This window comes from Oncorhynchus masou, chromosome 26 (genome assembly GCF_036934945.1).
Source record: "Oncorhynchus masou masou isolate Uvic2021 chromosome 26, UVic_Omas_1.1, whole genome shotgun sequence".
Classification (NCBI taxonomy): Eukaryota; Metazoa; Chordata; class Actinopteri; order Salmoniformes; family Salmonidae; genus Oncorhynchus; species Oncorhynchus masou.
Genome location: NC_088237.1, coordinates 7,603,053 through 7,623,202, shown reverse-complemented (window position 1 = coordinate 7,623,202; position 20,150 = coordinate 7,603,053). Strand labels below are relative to the sequence as shown.

At 44.1% G+C, this 20,150-nt stretch overlaps 1 protein-coding gene across 5 annotated transcripts in view; it reads left to right on the top strand.

Annotated features, from left to right (window-relative positions):
- tbc1d22a (TBC1 domain family, member 22a) overlaps positions 1-20,150 on the top strand; it is a 208,758-nt gene that overhangs the window by 151,738 nt on the left and 36,870 nt on the right. For all 5 annotated transcript variants that reach the window (XM_064938236.1, XM_064938233.1, XM_064938234.1 and 2 more), the window contains one exon: positions 3,026-3,153. In XM_064938236.1, coding sequence (XP_064794308.1) covers positions 3,026-3,153 — 128 coding nt within the window. The remainder of the gene's footprint in view (positions 1-3,025; positions 3,154-20,150) is intronic.

The following is a 20,150-nucleotide window of genomic DNA, read 5'->3' as shown; positions in this document are numbered from 1 at the left end:
TTCTCTCCCGCTCTCTGTTTTCCTTCCCTAGCTATAACAGCTGTTCCTCTGTTCTACTGGCTCTAGAACAGATAAAACAATAACAAACTAATTAACTTCCAGGGGACCAGGACTCAGAACTCAGGCTCTTCTCTCTCTGTAGAACGGTTCCTCTTCTTACTTTAGCCAACCCAACTCCTCTGATTACATGTGAGAAGTTTCATTTATTTCCTCCAAAGTGGTTATTCTGAGTGTTGTTTGCCTCTTATTAGGGAAGCTGTTTAGAGGTGATATATGACTGTGATTTATTCACTGTTAATGATGTTAGGCCTCTGTGTTGTTTATGCGGAGCATAGCTATGCCATAATTAAACTGTGGGGATGAGAGTGCGAGAGGAGTGTTCACTGTTTACCTCACTGTTTACCTGCGCATGCGAGAACGAACGAATGTGATTTGTTGACGGGTGTGTGTTGACACGTGTATGGTGAAAAATGAAGTGAATTGTGATGGGTACAGCAGGGGTGATGTGAATGCACACTTTACTCCGGATAGCTAAAATGCAAGAGGAACTCCAAGCGAAACATTAGGAAAAGTAGCTGGCTACATTATTCTATGATGAACATGACTATTCTCGGGTGGCCATGCATCGTTTTTCCCCCTGTAAGCTAGTGTACTTATGTGTGGCTGCTGGCTAAATAGTGTTGCACTTCTATTTTCATTTGGTGAAAAGGAAGCTAATTTCTGCCAAATGTGTATCATTAATTTATTGTGTGTGAAGAGAAACTAGTTGCACTCCCCTGATCGCTCTATTAATGCAAACACTGTTAACTTTAAACATAAAACGCAAGTGAAATGGTTTAAAAGTCAGAAAATGCATATTTCTAAACGGTAATGCGACCTCTGTACAGAGTTGTCCTTTATGTCAGGACCGAACTAAGGTAGCTTCATTGTTCAGGGATCTGATCTGGAATCATTGTCCATGTCACTGGTTTAGAGAGGACTGATTGGAGGTTTCAGAGCTTATTAATAGTCTTCGATTTATACACACTGGAGGTCTTCATAGATCCACCTGTACCCGAATACCCAAGACACAATCCAGGACATGGAGCGGTTCCCGATCCAGAATTGTAAATAATGTAACGGGTCTGGGTCAGAGCTGAGGTGATTGTCACGGGTCTCGGGTATGTGTCATTTTAACGGACTCATCCGGAAGGGCCCTTACAGATCCAAACATAACGGCTGCAGTGGAGAGACATTTTATCATGTATGCTGCTGCTCCTGCATTTCACAAGAGGAGTGTGGTGCATGTAGCTTGTTGTTGGCCAATTATAAGTAATCAAAGTGGCAATAGGCCCAGTCATAAAGTGTGTGTGTGAAAAAGTTAGGAGACACACTACAAAAGTATGTGAACACCTGCTCGTCAAACGTCTCATTACAAAATATGGGCATTAATGTGGAGTTGGTCCACCTTTGCTGCTGTAACAGCCTTCACTCTTCTGGGAAGGCTTTCCACCAGACATTGGAACATTGCTGCGGTTATTTGCTTCCGTTCAGCCTCTGGCGTATTAGTGAGGTCGGGCACTACTGTTGGCCGATTAGCCCTGGCTCGCAGTCGGCGTTCCAATTCATCCCAAATGTGTTCGATGGGGTTAAGGTCAGGGCTCTGTGCAAGCCAGTCAAGTTCTTCCACACCATTCTCGACAAACCATTTCTGTATGGACCTCACTTTGTACATGGGGGCATTGTCATGCTGAAACAGGAAAAGTTCTTCCCCAACTTTAGCAACAAAGTTGGAAGCACAGAATCGTGATGTAGCTTTAAGATTTCCCTTCACTGGAACTAAGGGGTGAGCCCGACCCATGAAAAACAGCCCCAGACCTTTATTCCTCCTCATCCAAACCTTGCAGTTGGCACTATGCATTGGGGCAGGTACTGTTCTTCTGGCATCCACCAAAAGGGTGATTCATCACTCCAGAGAACGCATTTCCACCGCTCCAAAGTCAACGCATGGCATTTTGTATGGTGATGTTAGGCTTGGGTGTGGCTGCTGGGCCATGGAAACCCATTTCATGAAGCTCCTGATGAACAGTTATTGTACTGGCGTTGCTTCCAGAGGCAGTTTGGAACTTGGTAGGGAGTGTTGCAACCGAGGGCAGGCAATTTTTACTCGCTACGTGTCTCAGCACTCGGCGGTCCCGTTCTGTGAGCTTGTGGCCTTCCACTTCGCGGCTGAGCAGTTTTTGCTCCTAGACCTTTCTACTTCACAGCAACAGCACTTACAGTTGACCGGGGCAGCTCTAGCAGGACATACATTTGACCAACGGACTTGTTGGAAAGGTGGCATCCTATAACGGTGCCACGTTGAATGTCACTGAGCTCTTCAGTAAGACCATTCTACAATGTGTGTCTAAAGCGATTGCATGGCTGTGTGCTCGATTGTATACACCTGTCAGCAATGGTTGTGGCTGAAATAGGGGTGTCCACATCATTTTGAATATATAGTACTCACTCGGAAATGACCGGATCTGGATCCGACCAGCTCTATACAGAATGGGTCTAGTTTTCCTCGGGTCCGGGTGGGAAAGGCCCAGGTCCATTTCGTAACGGGTCCAACTTTTTGGACCCGTGAAGACCTCTAATACACACACACGCGCAAACAATACACACACACACACACACACACACACACACACACACACACACACACACACACACACACACACACACACACTGTTATAATGCTGTCTTTATCCCGAGCTATACAGTAGCTTTAATGTCCTTTTGAGAGGTCCACTGACAGCTATGTAATTACGGCGGTATTGTCTGACCACCCAGCCATCATTAGTGGAAAGAAAAAGGTGTGTGTGTGTGTCTGCTGTGGTTATCACAATGATCAGCAGCTCTCCATGTGAATGGCTCGTGTGTGTGTGTTCATCAGTGTCTGACGGTAGTGTGTTTGCATACTGTAAGTGCGTGCGATGATCATTGTTTGATGGAAATGTGTGTGTTTGAGTTTAACACGTCTGTGTGGGCGGGTGTGTTTCAGAAACGGTGCACGTCCACATGCAGCAGTATGAAGTGGAGTATCTCCAGTTTGCCTTCCGTTGGATGAACAACCTGCTGATGAGAGAGCTGCCGTTACGCTGCACGATACGCCTCTGGGACACCTACCAGGTGACACACACACACCACAAACACACGCGTACGTACGCACACATGCTGTACAAACGCGCGCGCAGGAACACACACACACACACACACACAAATCGTCACATTTCACTCACTCACAGCACGACGTGTGTGTGTGTGATTCAAACATTGTGTTCCTTCATAAGGCCCTATCCAGCAGAGGTCATCTCTGTCAGTCCTCTCCTCTGTGGCCTGTACCTCTGGCTCTCTATCTCTCTCTCTGTCAGCAGCTCAGAGCAATGAGCCCGTGCCTCAACGCCTTTGCACTATTACTAAACAAATGCCTTGTTAACAACCCATCCTTCCTCACTCCTCCCATCCCCCCCCTCAGAGTGTAGGACCTCTGAAAGGCTGCAATGGGACAGTGGTGCAGTGCTCTGGCTTGGCACTGAAGGGCCACAGTGTCTGCTTTTCTGGGAACTTACCTGTCTTACTATAACCTGGCGGTTCAACAATGACATGAATTGATCGAGGATCAAAAGAACTGCATTACTGACTGGTTCTGTGTAGGAGGAATGTGTATGTGTCTTGTATTGTGTTCCTTTGCCTCAGCCGTGCATCATCTAAGGTAGCCTATTATACATGAATATGTGTATATACAGTTGAAGTGGGAAGTTTACATACACTTAGGTTGGAGTCATTAAAACTTGTTTTTCAACCACTCCACAAATTTCTTGTTAACTTCTTGAAACTCCCCATCCCGGATCCGGGATCGTGACTAAAGCCTCAGGCTCATTAGCATAACGCAACGTTAACGATTTCTGAAAATCGCAAATAAAATTAAAATAATGCGTTTGCTCTCAAGCTTAGCCTTTTCTTAACAACACTGTCATCTCAGATTTTCAAAATATGCTTTTGAACCATAGAAATTGACTAATTTGTGTAAGAGTATGCAAAGCTAGCAATGCATTTTGAATAACATGTAGCACGCAACATTTTCACAAAAACCAGATAACCAAATAAATAAAATCATTTACCTTTGAAGAGCTTCTGATGTTTTCAATGAGGAGACTCTCAGTTACACACCAAATGCGCAGTGTTTCCTGAAAGCGTCTGTGTGTAGGAGAAATCGTTCCGTTTTCTACATTGCGCCTGGCTACTGAAACGAACCGAAAATGCAGTCACCTACAACGTAAAACATTTTCCGGATTAACTACATAATATCGACCGAAACATGGCAAACGTTGTTTGGAATCAGTCCTCAAGGTGTTTTTTCACATATCTCTTCATTGACATGCAGTTCGTGGAAGCTTGCTTTAGTCTCTGTATTGTTTGGAAAAATACTGGCAGGTGACTTTTGCGCACCAATTTCGGCGCAGGACACCGGGCGGACACGTGGTAAATGTGGTCTCTTATGGTCAATCTTCCAATGATCTGCCTACAAATACGTCACAATGCTGCAGACACCTTGGGGAAACGACAGAAAGGGCAGACTTACTCCTCTCGCGTTCACAGCCATATAAGGAGATCATGACAAACAGAGCCTCAAAAATCCTTGTCATTTCCTGGATGCCATCTCATCTTGGTTTTGCCTGAAGCTCACGTTAAAGGGCACGCACAGAGAAGATCTTTGTATTTCTGGACACGTCAGAGTGTTTTCTTTCGAACAGTAGCAATTATATGCATAGTCGAGCATCTTTTTGTGACAAAATATCTTGTTTAAAACGGGAACGTTTTTCATCCAAAAATGAAATTGCGCCCCTAGAGTTCAAAGAGGTTAACAAACTATAGTTTTAGCAGGTTGGTTAGGACATCTACTTTGTGCATGACACTACATTTTTCCAACAATTGTTTACTGACAGATTATTTCACTTATAATTCACTGTCACAATTCCAGTGGGTCAGAAGTTTACATACACTAAGTTGACTGGGCTTTTAAACAGCTTGGAAAATCCCAGAAAATGATGTCATGGCTTTAGAAGCTTCTGCTAATTGACATCATTTCAGTCAATTGGAGGTTTATCTGAGGATGTATTTCAAGGCCTACCTACAAACTCAGTGCCTCTTTGCAGAAATAAAAGCTGAAATCAATCATTCTCTACTATTATTCAGTATATGCACACACATTTCACATTCTTAAAATGAAGTGGTGATCCTAACTGACCAAAGCAGGGAATCTTTACTAGGATTAAATGTCAGGAATTGTGAAAAACTGAGTTTAAATGTATTTGGCTACGGTGTATGTAAACTTCCGACTTCAACTGTATATCTAAAAGATTGATGGGGTTGGGGTGACTCTTGACTTTCCTTTATTTTCTTTTAAAATGCTAATCTCATTCTCTCGTTATCTCTCATTCACTTTGTTTCTGTCGCTCGCTCTCACTCTCACTCACACACATACATACAGTAGCTCTTGGGTGGCACTGGCTTTTCACTTGATTCTACTCATCAGCAACTTCCTTTAGTTCATATGAGGACTTTAGCATTTAGCTGTTGGTCAAAACTCTCCAGCCCTATCGACGAGCCACACATCGGCTTCCATACTATTCATTTACTTTAATTTATTTCACCTTTATTTAACAAGGTAGGCTCGTTGAGAACAAGTGCTCATTTACCACTGCGACCTGGCCAAGATAAAGCAAAGCAGTGCGACACAAACAACAGAGTTACACATGGAATCAACAAACATACAGTCAATAGTACACAGGGATGCCAGAGAGCAGATAGCCATCTCAAGCCCTGTGACTTCCAACAGCCGTGTCTGTGTGGTCTGACAGTCGCAGTGGCTTTTCTTTTGTTTACCTCAAAGTGTTAGAGGGAGGAAGATATGGAGGGCTTCCTCTGTCTCCGCCACTATCAGACCCTGCCATTGATTTTGACGCTTGTTGACGTGTACTTTGTGGTGTGGGCTCAACGGACACGGTCTCTTGTTAGGATAACACCAGGAGTCAATAATAGCAGGATATTACTTAATGCGTCTCTATTGATTCTTCATTGTGTTGGAGTATAAAATGTGTGTGTACCTTATGGGATGTGGAGGAAGTTCACCCTCTCCTGATGACTCACTTTAATTACTGTGGCAACAGCGTTTTTGGTGGGGGCGCTCGGAGGGTAGCGGGGTGTAATTGTGTACCTATTCCCTTGTTCTCCTTCAATTACTGCTTTACCCTCTGTATTGACTGGGAGAGTGAAGGTTGTCCATTCAGTCAGAGCATCAGGAAACATAATAAGAAGGCAGAAGCCCCTTAGTGACGTGAGAAAGTCACTGACCGTTCGGTACGGGGTTAGTCTATAAACTCTCACGACACTGTGAGGAAGTCTGTAACACTCTCAAGGTCATTGCTCTGACTGCGTATGAACTCACGCAGGTAAGTTCCCACGTCGTAATCCTTTAGAGCAGCAGTCAGGAAGGCCTCTAAAGTTCAGCTTTTATGAACTCGACACTATGAGACGCTGCCTACCAAAAGTGAACTGCAGATAAAACTCAATTGATTTCCATCAGTGAATTATTGGTAGTAAATCACATGGTCAGAGCCTAGCCTACTTTCTCCAAAAACACTTCTGGGCCTCTGCAAGCCATGGCATATATGAAGTATGTACTGCCTGTACTACAGAACCACAGACGATGTGTTGTGATAAGGAATAACTGTCTAGACGTCATACTTGCTGATATTAGTTTTTGGAGGTTTGAGTGGCGACTGAGTGGAGTTTCTCTAATCAACGGTCGGGCCTGCGGGGAGCGACTGCGACAGGAATTAAACAGTGAGTGGTTGACCTTTTGGGCTAACAACCTCAGTTATGACCGTAAGATCACTGCCAACAACCTGTCTACAGGGACCTCTCAATCCTCCATCTGGCTCCTCATCTCCACCCCCACCCCCCCAACACACACACACACACACACACAGTATATGCACACTCATACGGCACACACTCAAGTCTCACACACACTCATACGTAGCTAAGGGGTAAAAAGCTGTGTGTGATACTCCATCAGTTAAAGATAACCTCTACATGCTGTACTCTCAGATATGTGGTTCTGCCATAGTGGGGGTTTACATCCAAGCTGGGTCTCCAGTGTAGAATTGACCCCCTTCCCCAATCATTTTGAGTAGGAGGAAAACGACTCATAAACTGAGGCATTATATGTCTGTGCACAAAGGTAATGTACAGTGGCTTCAGAAAGTATTCCCCCCCCCCCTGATTCTTTTCCACATTTTGTTGTGCTCAATTTAAAATAAATTCAATTGAGATTTTGTGTCACTGGCCAACACCCAGTACCCTGTAATGTCAAAGTGGAATTGTGTTTTTAGATATTTTTTACAAATGAATACAAAATGTACAGTTGAAATGTCAATAAGTATTCAACCACCAAGCCTAAATCATTTCTAGAGTAAATATTGGCTTAATAAGTTGTGTGCAATATTTTTTTCTTCCACATGATTTTTTTTGTCTACCTCATCTCTTTACCCCACACATGGAATAAGTCTAGAGGTTCATTTCAAACACAGCTTAAACCACCAAGACCAGGGAGCTTTTCCAGTGGTTTACAAAGAAGGGTACATATTGGTAAATGGATTAAAACTCAGAATATCCCTTTGAGCATTGTGAAGTTATTAATTACGCTTTGGATGGTCTTATCTATACACTGTCTAGATGTCAAAGATACAGGCGTCCTTCCTAACTTAGTTGCCGGATAGGAAGGAAACCACTCAGGGATTTTACCATGAAGCCAATGGTGACTTAATAACAGTTACAGAGCTTAATGTCTGTGACAGGAGAGAACTGAGGATGGATCAACAACATTGTAGTTACTCCACAACACTAACCTAATTGACAGAGTGAAAAGAAGAGAGCCTGGACAGAATAAAACATATGCATCCTGTTTGCAATAAGGCTTTAAAGTAATACTTCAAAAACTTTGTGTCCTGAATACGAAGCGTAATGTTTGTGACAAACACAACACATCACTAAGTACCACTCTTCATATTTTCAAGCATGGTGGTGGCTGTGTCATGTCATGGGATATGCTTGTTGTTTGCAAGGACTAGGGAGTTTTTTAGGATACAAATAAAAGGACTAGAGCTAACGTTCCTTGACTTTCCTGCAGTCAGGATGCCAATTGCACGCTCCCTCATAACCTGAGACATCTGTGGCATTGTGTTGTGTGATAAAACTGCACATTTTAGTAGCCTTTTATTGTCCCCCACACAATGTGCACCTGTGTAAAGATCTTGCTGTTTAATCAGCTTCTTTTTATACAGCACACCTGTCAGGTGGATGGATTATCTTGGCAAAGGAGAAATGCTCACCAACAGGAATGTATGGAGCATTTCTGGGATCTTTTATTTCAGCTCATGAAACATGTGACCAACACTTTACATGTTGCATTTATATTTTTGTTCCGTGTCAATTATTAAATGAAGGGGAAGACTTGAAAATGGCTGTCTAACAATGATCATCAACCAACTTGACAGAGCTTGAAGACTTTTGCAAATAATAATTTGCAAATATTGTACAATCCAGGTGTAAAAAGCTCTTAAAGATTCACCCAGAAAGACTCAGCTGTAAAGGTTCTTCTACAAAGTGTTGACTCAGGGGTTTGAATACTCATGTCAATGAGATGTTTCTGTATTTCATTTTCAAATAATGTGCTAAATGTGCTAATTTGACTTTGAGTATTTTGTGTAGATGGGTGAGAAAGTATATTAAATCCTATGTGAAGTAAGGCTGAAACACAACAAAATGTGTCGTAACTCAAGGGGTGTTAATACATTCTGAAGTCACTATGGTTTATATAGTAACCCAGTAACTGAATTGAAGGCTAGGCACCGGGAATAACTTTGAAGTATAGACTTCTGTAGCAAGGTGACGTGATTATCAATAATTATACAACTTGAAAAAGTATACCATAAAGGAGAGTTTAAAACTAAGAGAACAGATTCATTCCACACTCAATTCAAGTGTAATTTCCTCCACACAAGCCAAAAATAGAATGTAATTCACTCCTTTAATATTTAATGCGTTTGCAAAATAGTTGAGAATGACGACAGTCTTTCCCCCTTCTCTGAGGGACCTGTGACACTGTGTCTCTCCCTCACTCATTTCCTTTCCTTTCCTCATGCCCCTGAGACGGTCTGTGTCACAGTAAAAGCATCAGCATGCTTCAGTGACGCCTTGCTTCGACAAACTAAAAACGTTTCCCCTCTTTGAGGATAATACTGTGGGCTCTTCTTCGACATTTAAACGCGTTAACCCTCGTAAGGCTGCCGGCCCAGACAGCATCACTAGCCACGTCCTCAGAGCAGATATTTAGACCAGCAGCCTGTTGTGTTTACGGACATATTCAATCTCTCCCTATCCCAGTCTGCTGTCCCCACATGCTTCAAGATGGCCACCATTGTTCCTGTGCCCAAGAAGGCAAAGGTAACTGAACTAAATGACTATCAACCCGTAGCACTCACTTATAGGGTCATATAATCTCCACCTTACCTGCCCCAATAGGTCCACAGACAATGCAATCGCCACAACGCTACACACTGCCCTATCCCATATGTACAAGCGGAATACCTATGTGAGAATGTTGTTAATTGAGTATAGCTCGGCATTCAACACCATAGTACCCACCAAGCTTATCATTAAGCTAGGTCTCAACCCCGCCCTGTGCAACTGGGTCCTGGACTTCCTGACAGGCCACCCCTGGGTGGTGAAGGTAGTTAACATCTCCACTGATCCTCAACACTGGGGCCCCACAAAGGTGCATGCTCAGCCCCCTCCTGTACTCCCTTTCACCCATGACTGCGTGGCCACGCATGCCTCCAACTCAATCAAGTTTGCAGACGACACAAGTTGTAGGCTTTATTACCAACATCGACGAGACAGCCTAAAGGGAGGAGGTGAGGGCACTCTGTGTGGGGTGTCAGCAAAAAACCTCTTCACTCAAAGTCAACAAAACAAAGGAGATGATGGTGGACTTAGTTAACAGCAGAGGGAGCACCCTCCTATCCACATCGACGGGACAGCAGTGGAGAAGGTGGAAAGTTCCTTGGCATACTCATCCAGGACAACTGAAATAGTCCACCCACACAGACAGTGTGGTGAAAAAGGCGCAACAGCGCCTCTTCATCCTCAGGAGGCTGAAGAAATTTGGCTTGTCACCTAAAACCTGCAAAATTTGATTTTGATTTAAAACCCTCACATACTTTTAAAGATGCACAATTGAGAGCATCCTGTCGGGCTGTATCACCACCTGGTACAGCAACTCCACAGCAGCAAGGCTCTCCAGAGGGTAGTGCGGTCTGCACAATGCATCACCAGGGGCAAACTACCTGCCATCCAGGACACCTACCTCACCCGATGTCACAGGAAGGCCAGAAAGATAATCAAGGACAACAACCACCAACAAGCACTGCCTGTTCACCCCGCTACCGTCCAGAAAACGCGAGGTCAGTACAGGTGTATTAAAGCTGGGACCGAGAGACTGAAAAACAATTTATATCTCAAGGCCATCAGACTGCTAAACAGCCATCACTAACACGGAGAAGCTGCTTCCTACATAGACTTGATATAATTGACCACTTTAATAAATGAATCACTAGTCACTTTAATAATGCCACTTTAATCTAGGTTACATATCTTGCATCACTCATCTCATATAAAATAAAGGGAACACTTAAACAACACAATGTAACTCCAAGTCAATCACACTTCTGTGTAATCAAACTGTCCACTTAGGAAGCAACACTGATTGACAATAAATTTCACATGCTTTTGTGCAAATGGAATAGACAACGGGTTGAAATTATAGGCAATTAGCAAGGCACCCCCAATAAAGGAGTGGTTTTGCAGGTTGTGACCACAGACCACTTCTCAGTTCCTATGCTTCCTGGCTGATGTTTTGGTCACTTTTGAATGCTGGCGGTGCTTTCACTCTAGTGGAACCAGGAGACGGAGTCTACAACCCACACAAGTGGCTCAGGTAGTGCAGCTCATCCAGGATGGAACATCAATGCGAGCTGTGGCAAGAAGGTTTGCTGTGTCTGTCAGCGTAGTGTCCAGAGCATGGAGGCGCTACCAGGAGACAGGCCAGTACATCAGGAGACGTGGAGGAGGCCGTAGGAGGGCAACAAACCAGCAGCAGGACCGCTACCTCCACCTTTGTGCAAGGAGGAGCAGGAGGAGCACTGCCAGAGCCCTGCAAAATTACCTCCAGCGGGCCAAAAATGTGCATGTGTCTGCTCAAACGGTCAGAAACAGACTCCATAAGGGTGGTATGAGGGCCTGACGTCCACAGGTGGGGTTGTGCATACAGCCCAACACTGTGCAGGACGTTTGGCATTTGCCAGAGAACACCAAGATTGGAAAATTCGCCACTGGGTCCCTGTGCTCTTCACAAATGAAAGCAGGTTCACACTGAGCACATGACAGATGTGACAGAGTCTGGAGACGCCGTGGAGAACGTTCTGCTGCCTGCAACATCCTCCAGCATGACCGGTTTGGCGGTGGGTCAGTCATGGTGTGGGGTGGCATTTCTTTGGGAGGCCGCCAGCCCTCCATGTGCTCGCCAGAGGTAGCCTGACTGGCATTAGGTACCGAGATGAGATCCTTAGACCACTTGTGAGACCATATGCTGGTGCAGTTGGCCCTGGGTTCCTCCTAATGCAAGACAATGCTAGACCTCATGTGGCTGGAGTGTGTCAGCAGTTCCTGCAAGAGGAAGGTATTGATTCTATGGACTGGCCAGCCCGTTCCTCAGACCTGAATCCAATTGAGCACATCTGGGACTTCATGTCTCGCTCCATCCACCAACGCCACATTGCACCACAGACTGTCCAGGAGTTGGCGGATGCTTTAGTCCAGGTCTAGGAGGAGATCCCTCAGGAGACCATCCGCCACATCAGGAGCATGCCCAGGCGTTGTAGGGAGGTCATACAGGCACGTGGAGGCCACACACACTACTGAGCCTCATTTTGAATTGTTTTAAGGACATTACATCAAAGTTGGATCAGCCTGTAGTGTGGTTTTCCACTTTAATTTTGAGTGTGACTCCAAATCCAGACTTCCATGGGTTGCTAAATTTGATTTCCATTGATAATTTTGGTGTGATTTTGTTGTCAGCACATTCAACTATGTAAAGAAAAAAGTATTAAATAAGAATATTTCATTCATTCAGACCTAGGATGTGTTATTTTAGTGTTCTCTTTATTTTTTTGAGCAGTGTGTATATATATATATATTGTGTGTTATACCGTGTCTTGCCTATGCCGCTCTGTCATTGCTCATCCATATATTTATATATTCTTATTCCATTCCTTAGATTTGTGTGTATTAGGTAGGTGTTGTGGAATTGTTAGATTGCACGTTAGTTATTGCTGCGTTGTCGGAACTAGAAGCACAAGCATCTCGCTACACTCACAATAACATCTGCTAACCATGTGTATGTGACCAATAACAGTTGATTTGATTTCTTTCCAAGCCTGTAGAATATAGGCTGTCGAAGGTCACGTATAGAATGTTCTACATCGAGTGGCAACATAAGTGTTTGGTTGCACAGTTTGTGCTTGTTTTCATGAAAGCCAGAGAAAAGTGCAAAGCTCTGTCAGAGAGAGTGCTTATTGGTTTCGTGTGTGTGTGAGAGCCTCTGAGCCTCGACAGGGCAGTATTGTGCCATTTAGAGCAGCAGTATGTCAGGGGAGGGTTTAACCTGTGTTGAAATTCTCTCTCTGCAGTCAGCCCATCTGCTCCCTCCACGCTGCTCTACAACACATCCTCCCTATGTAACGCCATGCGTCCGTGTGCACTCGAGACATTCTCATTTATTTTTTTGTCACCTGCTCTAGTTGCTTTTTCAATTACTTAAATGTACGTGTGTGTGTGTGTGTGATTTAATAGCAATGATCTGCTACATGAATTCCTGTTCACACAGTCTAACCGCGTCCATGTGGGCTTATTCGATTTCTATCAGGTTGGTATTAGCCGTCCCACGACTGCCGTCCCATCATGTGCGTTTGTGGCATGATAACCAATGCTGTGTGCTGTGTCATTGGTTGGGTCCTGTATCCGCTCTCACAGGTAGTTACAGTGGACAGACCTGACTAGAGGTGGAAACGCCTGCAGCCAGCCCTAGGGCTACGCCCGTGTGTGTGTGTGTGTGTGTGTGTCACATTAATGCAGGCAGGATCGGGGCATGTACTGTACAGGCCTTAGGGGTTCTGCTGCTGACTGCTGTACGGTGGTGGTTCATCACAGGTGAAATGTCAAACAGGCTACGTAATGCAGAAGCCCTCCACAGCTGTTCACACAGAGAAGTTTATGTGTGAATTACCGATTTTGTATTAGTAATGTGACTGGCTGGACTGAAAAAGGCTAAGTATGATTTTGAAGGTGGGCTACCATTGAGTGTGTGTGAGTGTGCCAGAGAGAAAGACAAAGTGTGTGTTTGCATGTAATGGATGTTCATGTTTTGCTTCTTATCATCCCCCTTCTCCACACACCACTGTTCCTTAAACCCCTCACACACACACTCACACTGTTCCCACCCCTCCCGCCACGCTCCGCTCGTCCCTGACAGAGGGGTGTCCAAATTATCCTTGTTGCACAGAGCATGAAATGAGCAAGTGGCTCTGTGTGAAGGCATTAGCATGGGGGTGTTAAGGAGCAGAAAGCCCCTCCCCCTCCCTTCTGTGTAACCGGGAAGATAGAAACACAGTGTGCATGGTGCAGAATGTGTGTTGCTTTATAGGTTTGGGAATTACCAGGGACCTCGCAATACGATATTATCACTATATTTCGGGCAATTTCCTCCTCCAGTCAAGATGGACGTCATATCCTACAATATGTGTCTCCCCTTTTCATTGCCTTTGATTAGATGGATGCATTCAAGATGATGTCGTTCTCGGTTTTTCAGTTTCAGCAGAGTAGCCTGCCTTGTCATTTTTGTGGTATTAATTGTTTTGCTATGGTTTCCAGGCAGGGACAGTAAAGTGGTGTAGAATTGCATGAACTACGTTTATAAAAGGACACAAACAAAAACAATTCTGGGATAAAAAGTCACTAGCTGGGGCTGAGCTCTGGGTGTGTGCAAAGAAAGGAGAAGAGAAGCAATTAGCCTAATTTATGGACTATCCATTAGGAATAGTACACTATCTTACATTAGTCTGCACATGCGATGAGAGATGCATGGAATACTTATCATAGAGATTTTTTTTCAATGACATGATTATTTTTTTTTTTGCTTCCCCGAACTTAACTCACGCGCTGCCATTGTCCCTATTCTTACTTAAAATGTGAGCGGTATCATTGACAATGGTATATCCAACATTTGTCTGTTCTGATTTGTCCTTATTTATTTTCCTATGTTTTGGTTAACTATTGTCAGAGACTGCTGTAATGTTTTACCTTGGTAAAATTGTCTATCCAGAGAGAGATCATGAAGGAGAGAATGACAAATGGAGACTGCAGGGAGAGAGAGAGAAGTAATGAGAGAGATGGAGAAGAGAACCAGTGTACCTCTGCAGGGAACAGGAACGACAACATGATCCTCAGGGATGTGGCCCCAGCCCATTTACCCCTCCCCTCCAGGCCCCCAGGGGCCTCCTAATGATTGGCTGATTGGTGACACAGAGAGCCAATCCCCAGCAGACACAGACAGGGTTAGAGGTTGGGTCAGCCACGCGGCCCCAAGCATCAATACTTCATCTGTTCTGCTCTCTATAAAACACAGAACTCTGCCGCTTCGCTCACTCCATCTCTATACCTCTGCTCTGATGCACTGCTCTCTCTCGTCCTCTCTCCTCCACTGCACTGTTGGCTTCACCCCTCTGTCTCTCTGTCCTTGTCCTATGCTGTAGACCTTCAAACACACTGACAAGCTGTGTCAGAATGCATTCAGGACTGAGCTTTTACGTGAGGCCACTCACTGACACACAGAACCCAACAAACACCGTAAACCCCTTGATGTGGTTTCACAGTGCTCTTGCTTGCAGTATACTGCAGAATTTCGCCATACCCCCTGTGTATGAAGTGTTGCTGCTGAACTGACTCCGCTCGCTCGCACATATGCACACACACACACACACACGCGTCCTTCCCAGGGATGTCCTGTGGCTCCCTCAGGATACAGCAACTAGCCTTTAGCATGATTTTTTTCTACACACACACACCCACTACCTCAACTCTCCTGACTACTCTCACCTTCAGGGTTTGAATCCTGTTGTGATCAGTTTTCCACACAGAGCTGAAGTTTAGTCCCACATCAAACAGGACTGTTTAAGGGTTAGTTGACAGACAGCTAGCGATGCAGTTTGGAGCCCCTGACTCTGCACCTCTCTCCTCTGATCTCACAGAGAACCTCAGTACTATACACCATGTCTGCAGGTCAGGCCTGCTTCTCCAATACTGTGACTCTGACACCGGGACTGGCACCAGGAATAACAATAGGGAAGGAGCTTGGAGATGGAAGTCGAGAAGTTTGACGGCACACTAGAGAAACGTAAAGTCAGAAATGATCACAGGGTTTACTGTAGTCTTTTAGTGAATACTATTTCTATGGCGTTTGAGGGAGGCTGTATAAAGGGCTGGTCAGATTAAAGCCGTGAGACCAATAGGCAATCATCAGCCAGAACATAACTCACTGCAAAACAACTCTCTCTCTCCGTTTCCTTCTCTTACTCACTTTCTGTATCTGTTTTTCTTCCTTCGCTCTGTTTATCTGTTTGTCTCTGTCTTTTCAATTCAATTTGCTTTATTGGCATGATGTAAAAATGTACATATTGCCAAAGCTTACTTTTGATATTTACAATATGAAAATAATAAGATTCAAAATTGTCAACGGGACAACAGTAACAACAATAACCAAGGGTCAAAATAACCATACATTGAACAATAACCATACAGTAGAGGACATGTGCAGGTTGATTGGTCTGTCAGACACTGTCCCCCAACTTATGGCAGGCAGCAATGTAATGCGCTGCCAACCCACAGCTCTCTGCGTCCTCCCCCAACAAGACAGGCAGCCTACTCTCATCAGAGAGGTCTTTGAAACCTTGAATGGGGGTTTCAAATTTGGGGAATGACACTCTCTAATTGTTTTATTTTTTACATTTAGTCAGGAAATGCCACTCTGTCTCAGGTTCTGCTGCTGTGTAGTGGTTGCACAGCCTTACCTCTACAGTGAGCCAGGTTTTCCTGTGTCTACCCTTGTCAATGGCAAGGCTGTGCTCACTGAGCCTGTACTTTGTCAAGGTTTTTCTAAGGTTTTGATCAGTAACCATGGTCAAATAGTTAGCCATGGTGGACTATCGATTTAGGGCCAGATAGCACTGCATTTTGCTTTGTGCTTGTGTTTCCCAATAAGCAATGTAGTTTTGACTGTGTTGTAATTTTGTTTTATTATGATTGAATTGATGTTCTGGTCCTGAGGCTTCAGTATGTTAGTAGAACAGGTTTGTGAACTCAGCCCCAGGACCAGCTGGATGAGGGGACTCTCTTCTTTGCTCAGCTCTTTGCATTGCAGGTCTTGGTATTGATATGAGAGGGGTTCACTGTCTTTTAGATGTTTCCAAAATTTAATTGCTCTTTTTTGAGTTTTTATTATTAGTGAATATTGGCCTAAATTTGTCCTGCATGCATTGTTTAGTTTTCCTCGAGACATGTAGGAGAACCTTACAGAACTCTGCATGCAGGGTTTCAATGGAGTGTTTGTCCCATTTGGTGAAATCTTGTTTTGCAAGTGGACCCCACACCTTTCTGCCATAAAGTTCAATTGATTCAATTAGTTTTAGCCACATTTTAATAGGTTTTTTAATTTTAATTTGTTTTTTAATGGTGTAGAATGCCCTGTGTGCTTTCTCTCAGTTCATTCACTGCCTCATTATGGTGTCCAGTTGAGCTTATTTTAAAATCTAAGAAATTGTAGTGTGTGTAGTACTCTATATATTCTGTACCAATTTGAGCACTTTGGTCTAATTCCCTGAGATCTGGATCTTCTCTGGAAAATCATTATTTTATTATTTTTGGTGTTTACTGCCAGGGCCCAGGTCCATCAGTACTGCTCGAGCAGGTCCATGCTCTGCTGTAGGCCATGTGCTTTCAGTGACAGCAGGCATAGGTCATCTGCGTAGAGTGGGCATTTAACCTCTGAATTGTGGAGACTAAACAACAGGGGCTGAGGATTTTTCTAGAATAGTGGCCAATTCGTTGATGTAAATATTGAAGAGTGCAGTGCTCAGATTTTCTTGCCAATTTAAATGCTGCACATATTGCCAGTATATATTGATTTAATTATGTAATATGTTTTACCCCCTACACAACTTTCATAGCATCACCCACCTGTAGCACGCGCTCCAGCAGGTATATCTCTGGTCACCCCCAAAACCAATTCTTTCTTTGGCCGCCTCTCCTTCCAGTTCTCTGCTGCCAAGGACTGGAACGAACTAGAAAATTTCTGAAACTGGAAACACTTATCTCCCTCACTAGCTTTAAGCACCAGCTGTCAGAGCAGCTCACAGATTACTGCACCTGTACATAGCCCACCTATAATTTAGCCCAAATAACTACCTCTTTCCCTACTGTATTTATTTTATTTAATTTATTTATTTTATTTATTTATTTTGCTCCTTTGCACCCCATTATTTTTATTTCTACGTTGCACATTCTTACACTGCAAATCTACCACTCCAGTGTTTTACTTGCTATATTATATTTACTTCGCCACCATGGCCTTTTTTTTTGTTGCCTTTACATCCCTTATCTCACCTCATTTGCTCACATCGTATATAGACTTGTTTCTACTGCCAAATATAATCAAATGCTTTATGGAAGTCGATAAGCAAGCGTATATTTTGGTGGACATGTTTATCTATCAGGGTGTGTAGAGTGTAAATATTATGTGCGATATATATATATGATGTGCGAATATGTGATGTTTTGGTATAAATCCAATTTGGGTTTTTCTCAAGACGTGCTTATTCAGGAAGTTAATACTACAGAAAACCTTCCTCAGGTTACTGTTCACACAAATGCCTCTGTAATTGTTAGGGTCAAATTTGTCTCCGTTCTTAAAGATTGGGGTTATGAGTCCTTGATTCCAGATGTCAGGGAAATAACCTATATTCGGGATCAAATTAAACAGTTTTAATATAGTCAATTGAAATGTTGCACTAGTGAGTTTGAGCATTTAGTTTGGGATGCTAATCAGGTCCGCATGCCTTTTTATATTTGAGAGCCTAAAGTTTGATAGAGCTCCTGGTCAGTAATTGGGGAGTCCAGTCAAATTTTATTTGTCACATACACATGGTTAGCAGATGTTAATGTAGCGAAATGCTTGTGCTTCTAGTTCCGACAATGCAGTAATAACCAACAAGTAATCTAACTAACAATTCCTAAACTACTGTCTTATACACAGTGTAAGGGGATAAAGAATATGTACATAAGGATATATGAATGAGTGATGGTACAGAGCAGCATAGGCAAGATACAGTAGATGGTATCGAGTACAGTATATACATATGAGATAAGTATGTAAACAAAGTGGCATAGTTAAAGTGGCTAGTGATACATGTATTACATAAGGATGCAGTCGATGATATAGAGTACAGTATATACGTATGCATATGAGATGAATAATGTAGGGTAAGTAACATTATATAAGGTAGCATTGTTTAAAGTGGCTAGTGATATATTTACATCATTTCCCATCAATTCCCATTATTAATGTGGCTAGAGTTGAATCAGTGTCAGTGTGTTGGCAGCAGCCACTCAATGTTAGTGGTGGCTGTTTAACAGTCTGATGGCCTTGAGATAGAAGCTGTTTTTCAGTCTCTCGGTCCCAGCTTTGATGCACCTGTACTGACCTCGCCTTCTGGATGATAGCGGGGTGAACAGGCAGTGGCTCGGGTGGTTGATGTCCTTGATGATCTTTATGGCCTTCCTGTAACATCGGGTGGTGTAGGTGTCCTGGAGGGCAGGTAGTTTGCCCCCGGTGATGCGTTGTGCAGACCTCACTACCCTCTGGAGAGCCTTACGGTTGAGGGCGGAGCAGTTGCCGTACCAGGCGGTGATACAGCCCGCCAGGATGCTCTCGATTGTGCATCTGTAGAAGTTTGTGAGTGCTTTTGGTGACAAGCCAAATTTCTTCAGCCTCCTGAGGTGGAAGAGGCGCTGCTGCGCCTTCTTCACGATGCTGTCTGTGTGAGTGGACCAATTCAGTTTGTCTGTGATGTGTATGCCGAGGAACTTAAAACTTGCTACTCTCTCCACTACTGTTCCATCGATGTGGAAAGGGGGGTGTTCCCTCTGCTGTTTCCTGAAGTCCACAATCATCTCCTTAGTTTTGTTGACTTTGAGTGTGATGTTATTTTCCTGACACCACACTCCGAGGGCCCTCACCTCCTCCCTGTAGGCCGTCTCGTCGTTGTTGGTAATCAAGCCTACCACTGTTGTGTCGTCCGCAAACTTGATGATTGAGTTGGAGGCGTGCGTGGCCACGCAGTCGTGGGTGAACAGGGAGTACAGGAGAGGGCTCAGAACGCACCCTTGTGGGGCCCCAGTGTTGAGGATCAGCGGGGAGGAGATGTTGTTACCTACCCTCACCACCTGGGGGCGGCCCGTCAGGAAGTCCAGTACCCAGTTGCACAGGGCGGGGTCGAGACCCAGGGTCTCGAGCTTGATGACGAGCTTGGAGGGTACTATGTTGTTGAATGCCGAGCTGTAGTCGATGAACAGCATTCTCACATAGGTATTCCTCTTGTCCAGATGGGTTAGGGCAGTGTGCAGTGTGGTTGAGATTGCATCGTCTGTGGACCTATTTGAGCGGTAAGCAAATTGGAGTGGGTCTAGGGTGTCAGGTAGGGTGGAGGTGATATGGTCCTTGACTAGTCTCTCAAAGCACTTCATGATGACGGAAGTGAGTGCTACGGGCGGTAGTCGTTTAGCTCAGTTACCTTAGCTTTCTTGGGAACAGGAACAATGGTGGCCCTCTTATAGCTACTTCTAATCCATTCAATGTCTCATGAATTAGGAATTGTTCTGCGTTTGTGTCAATT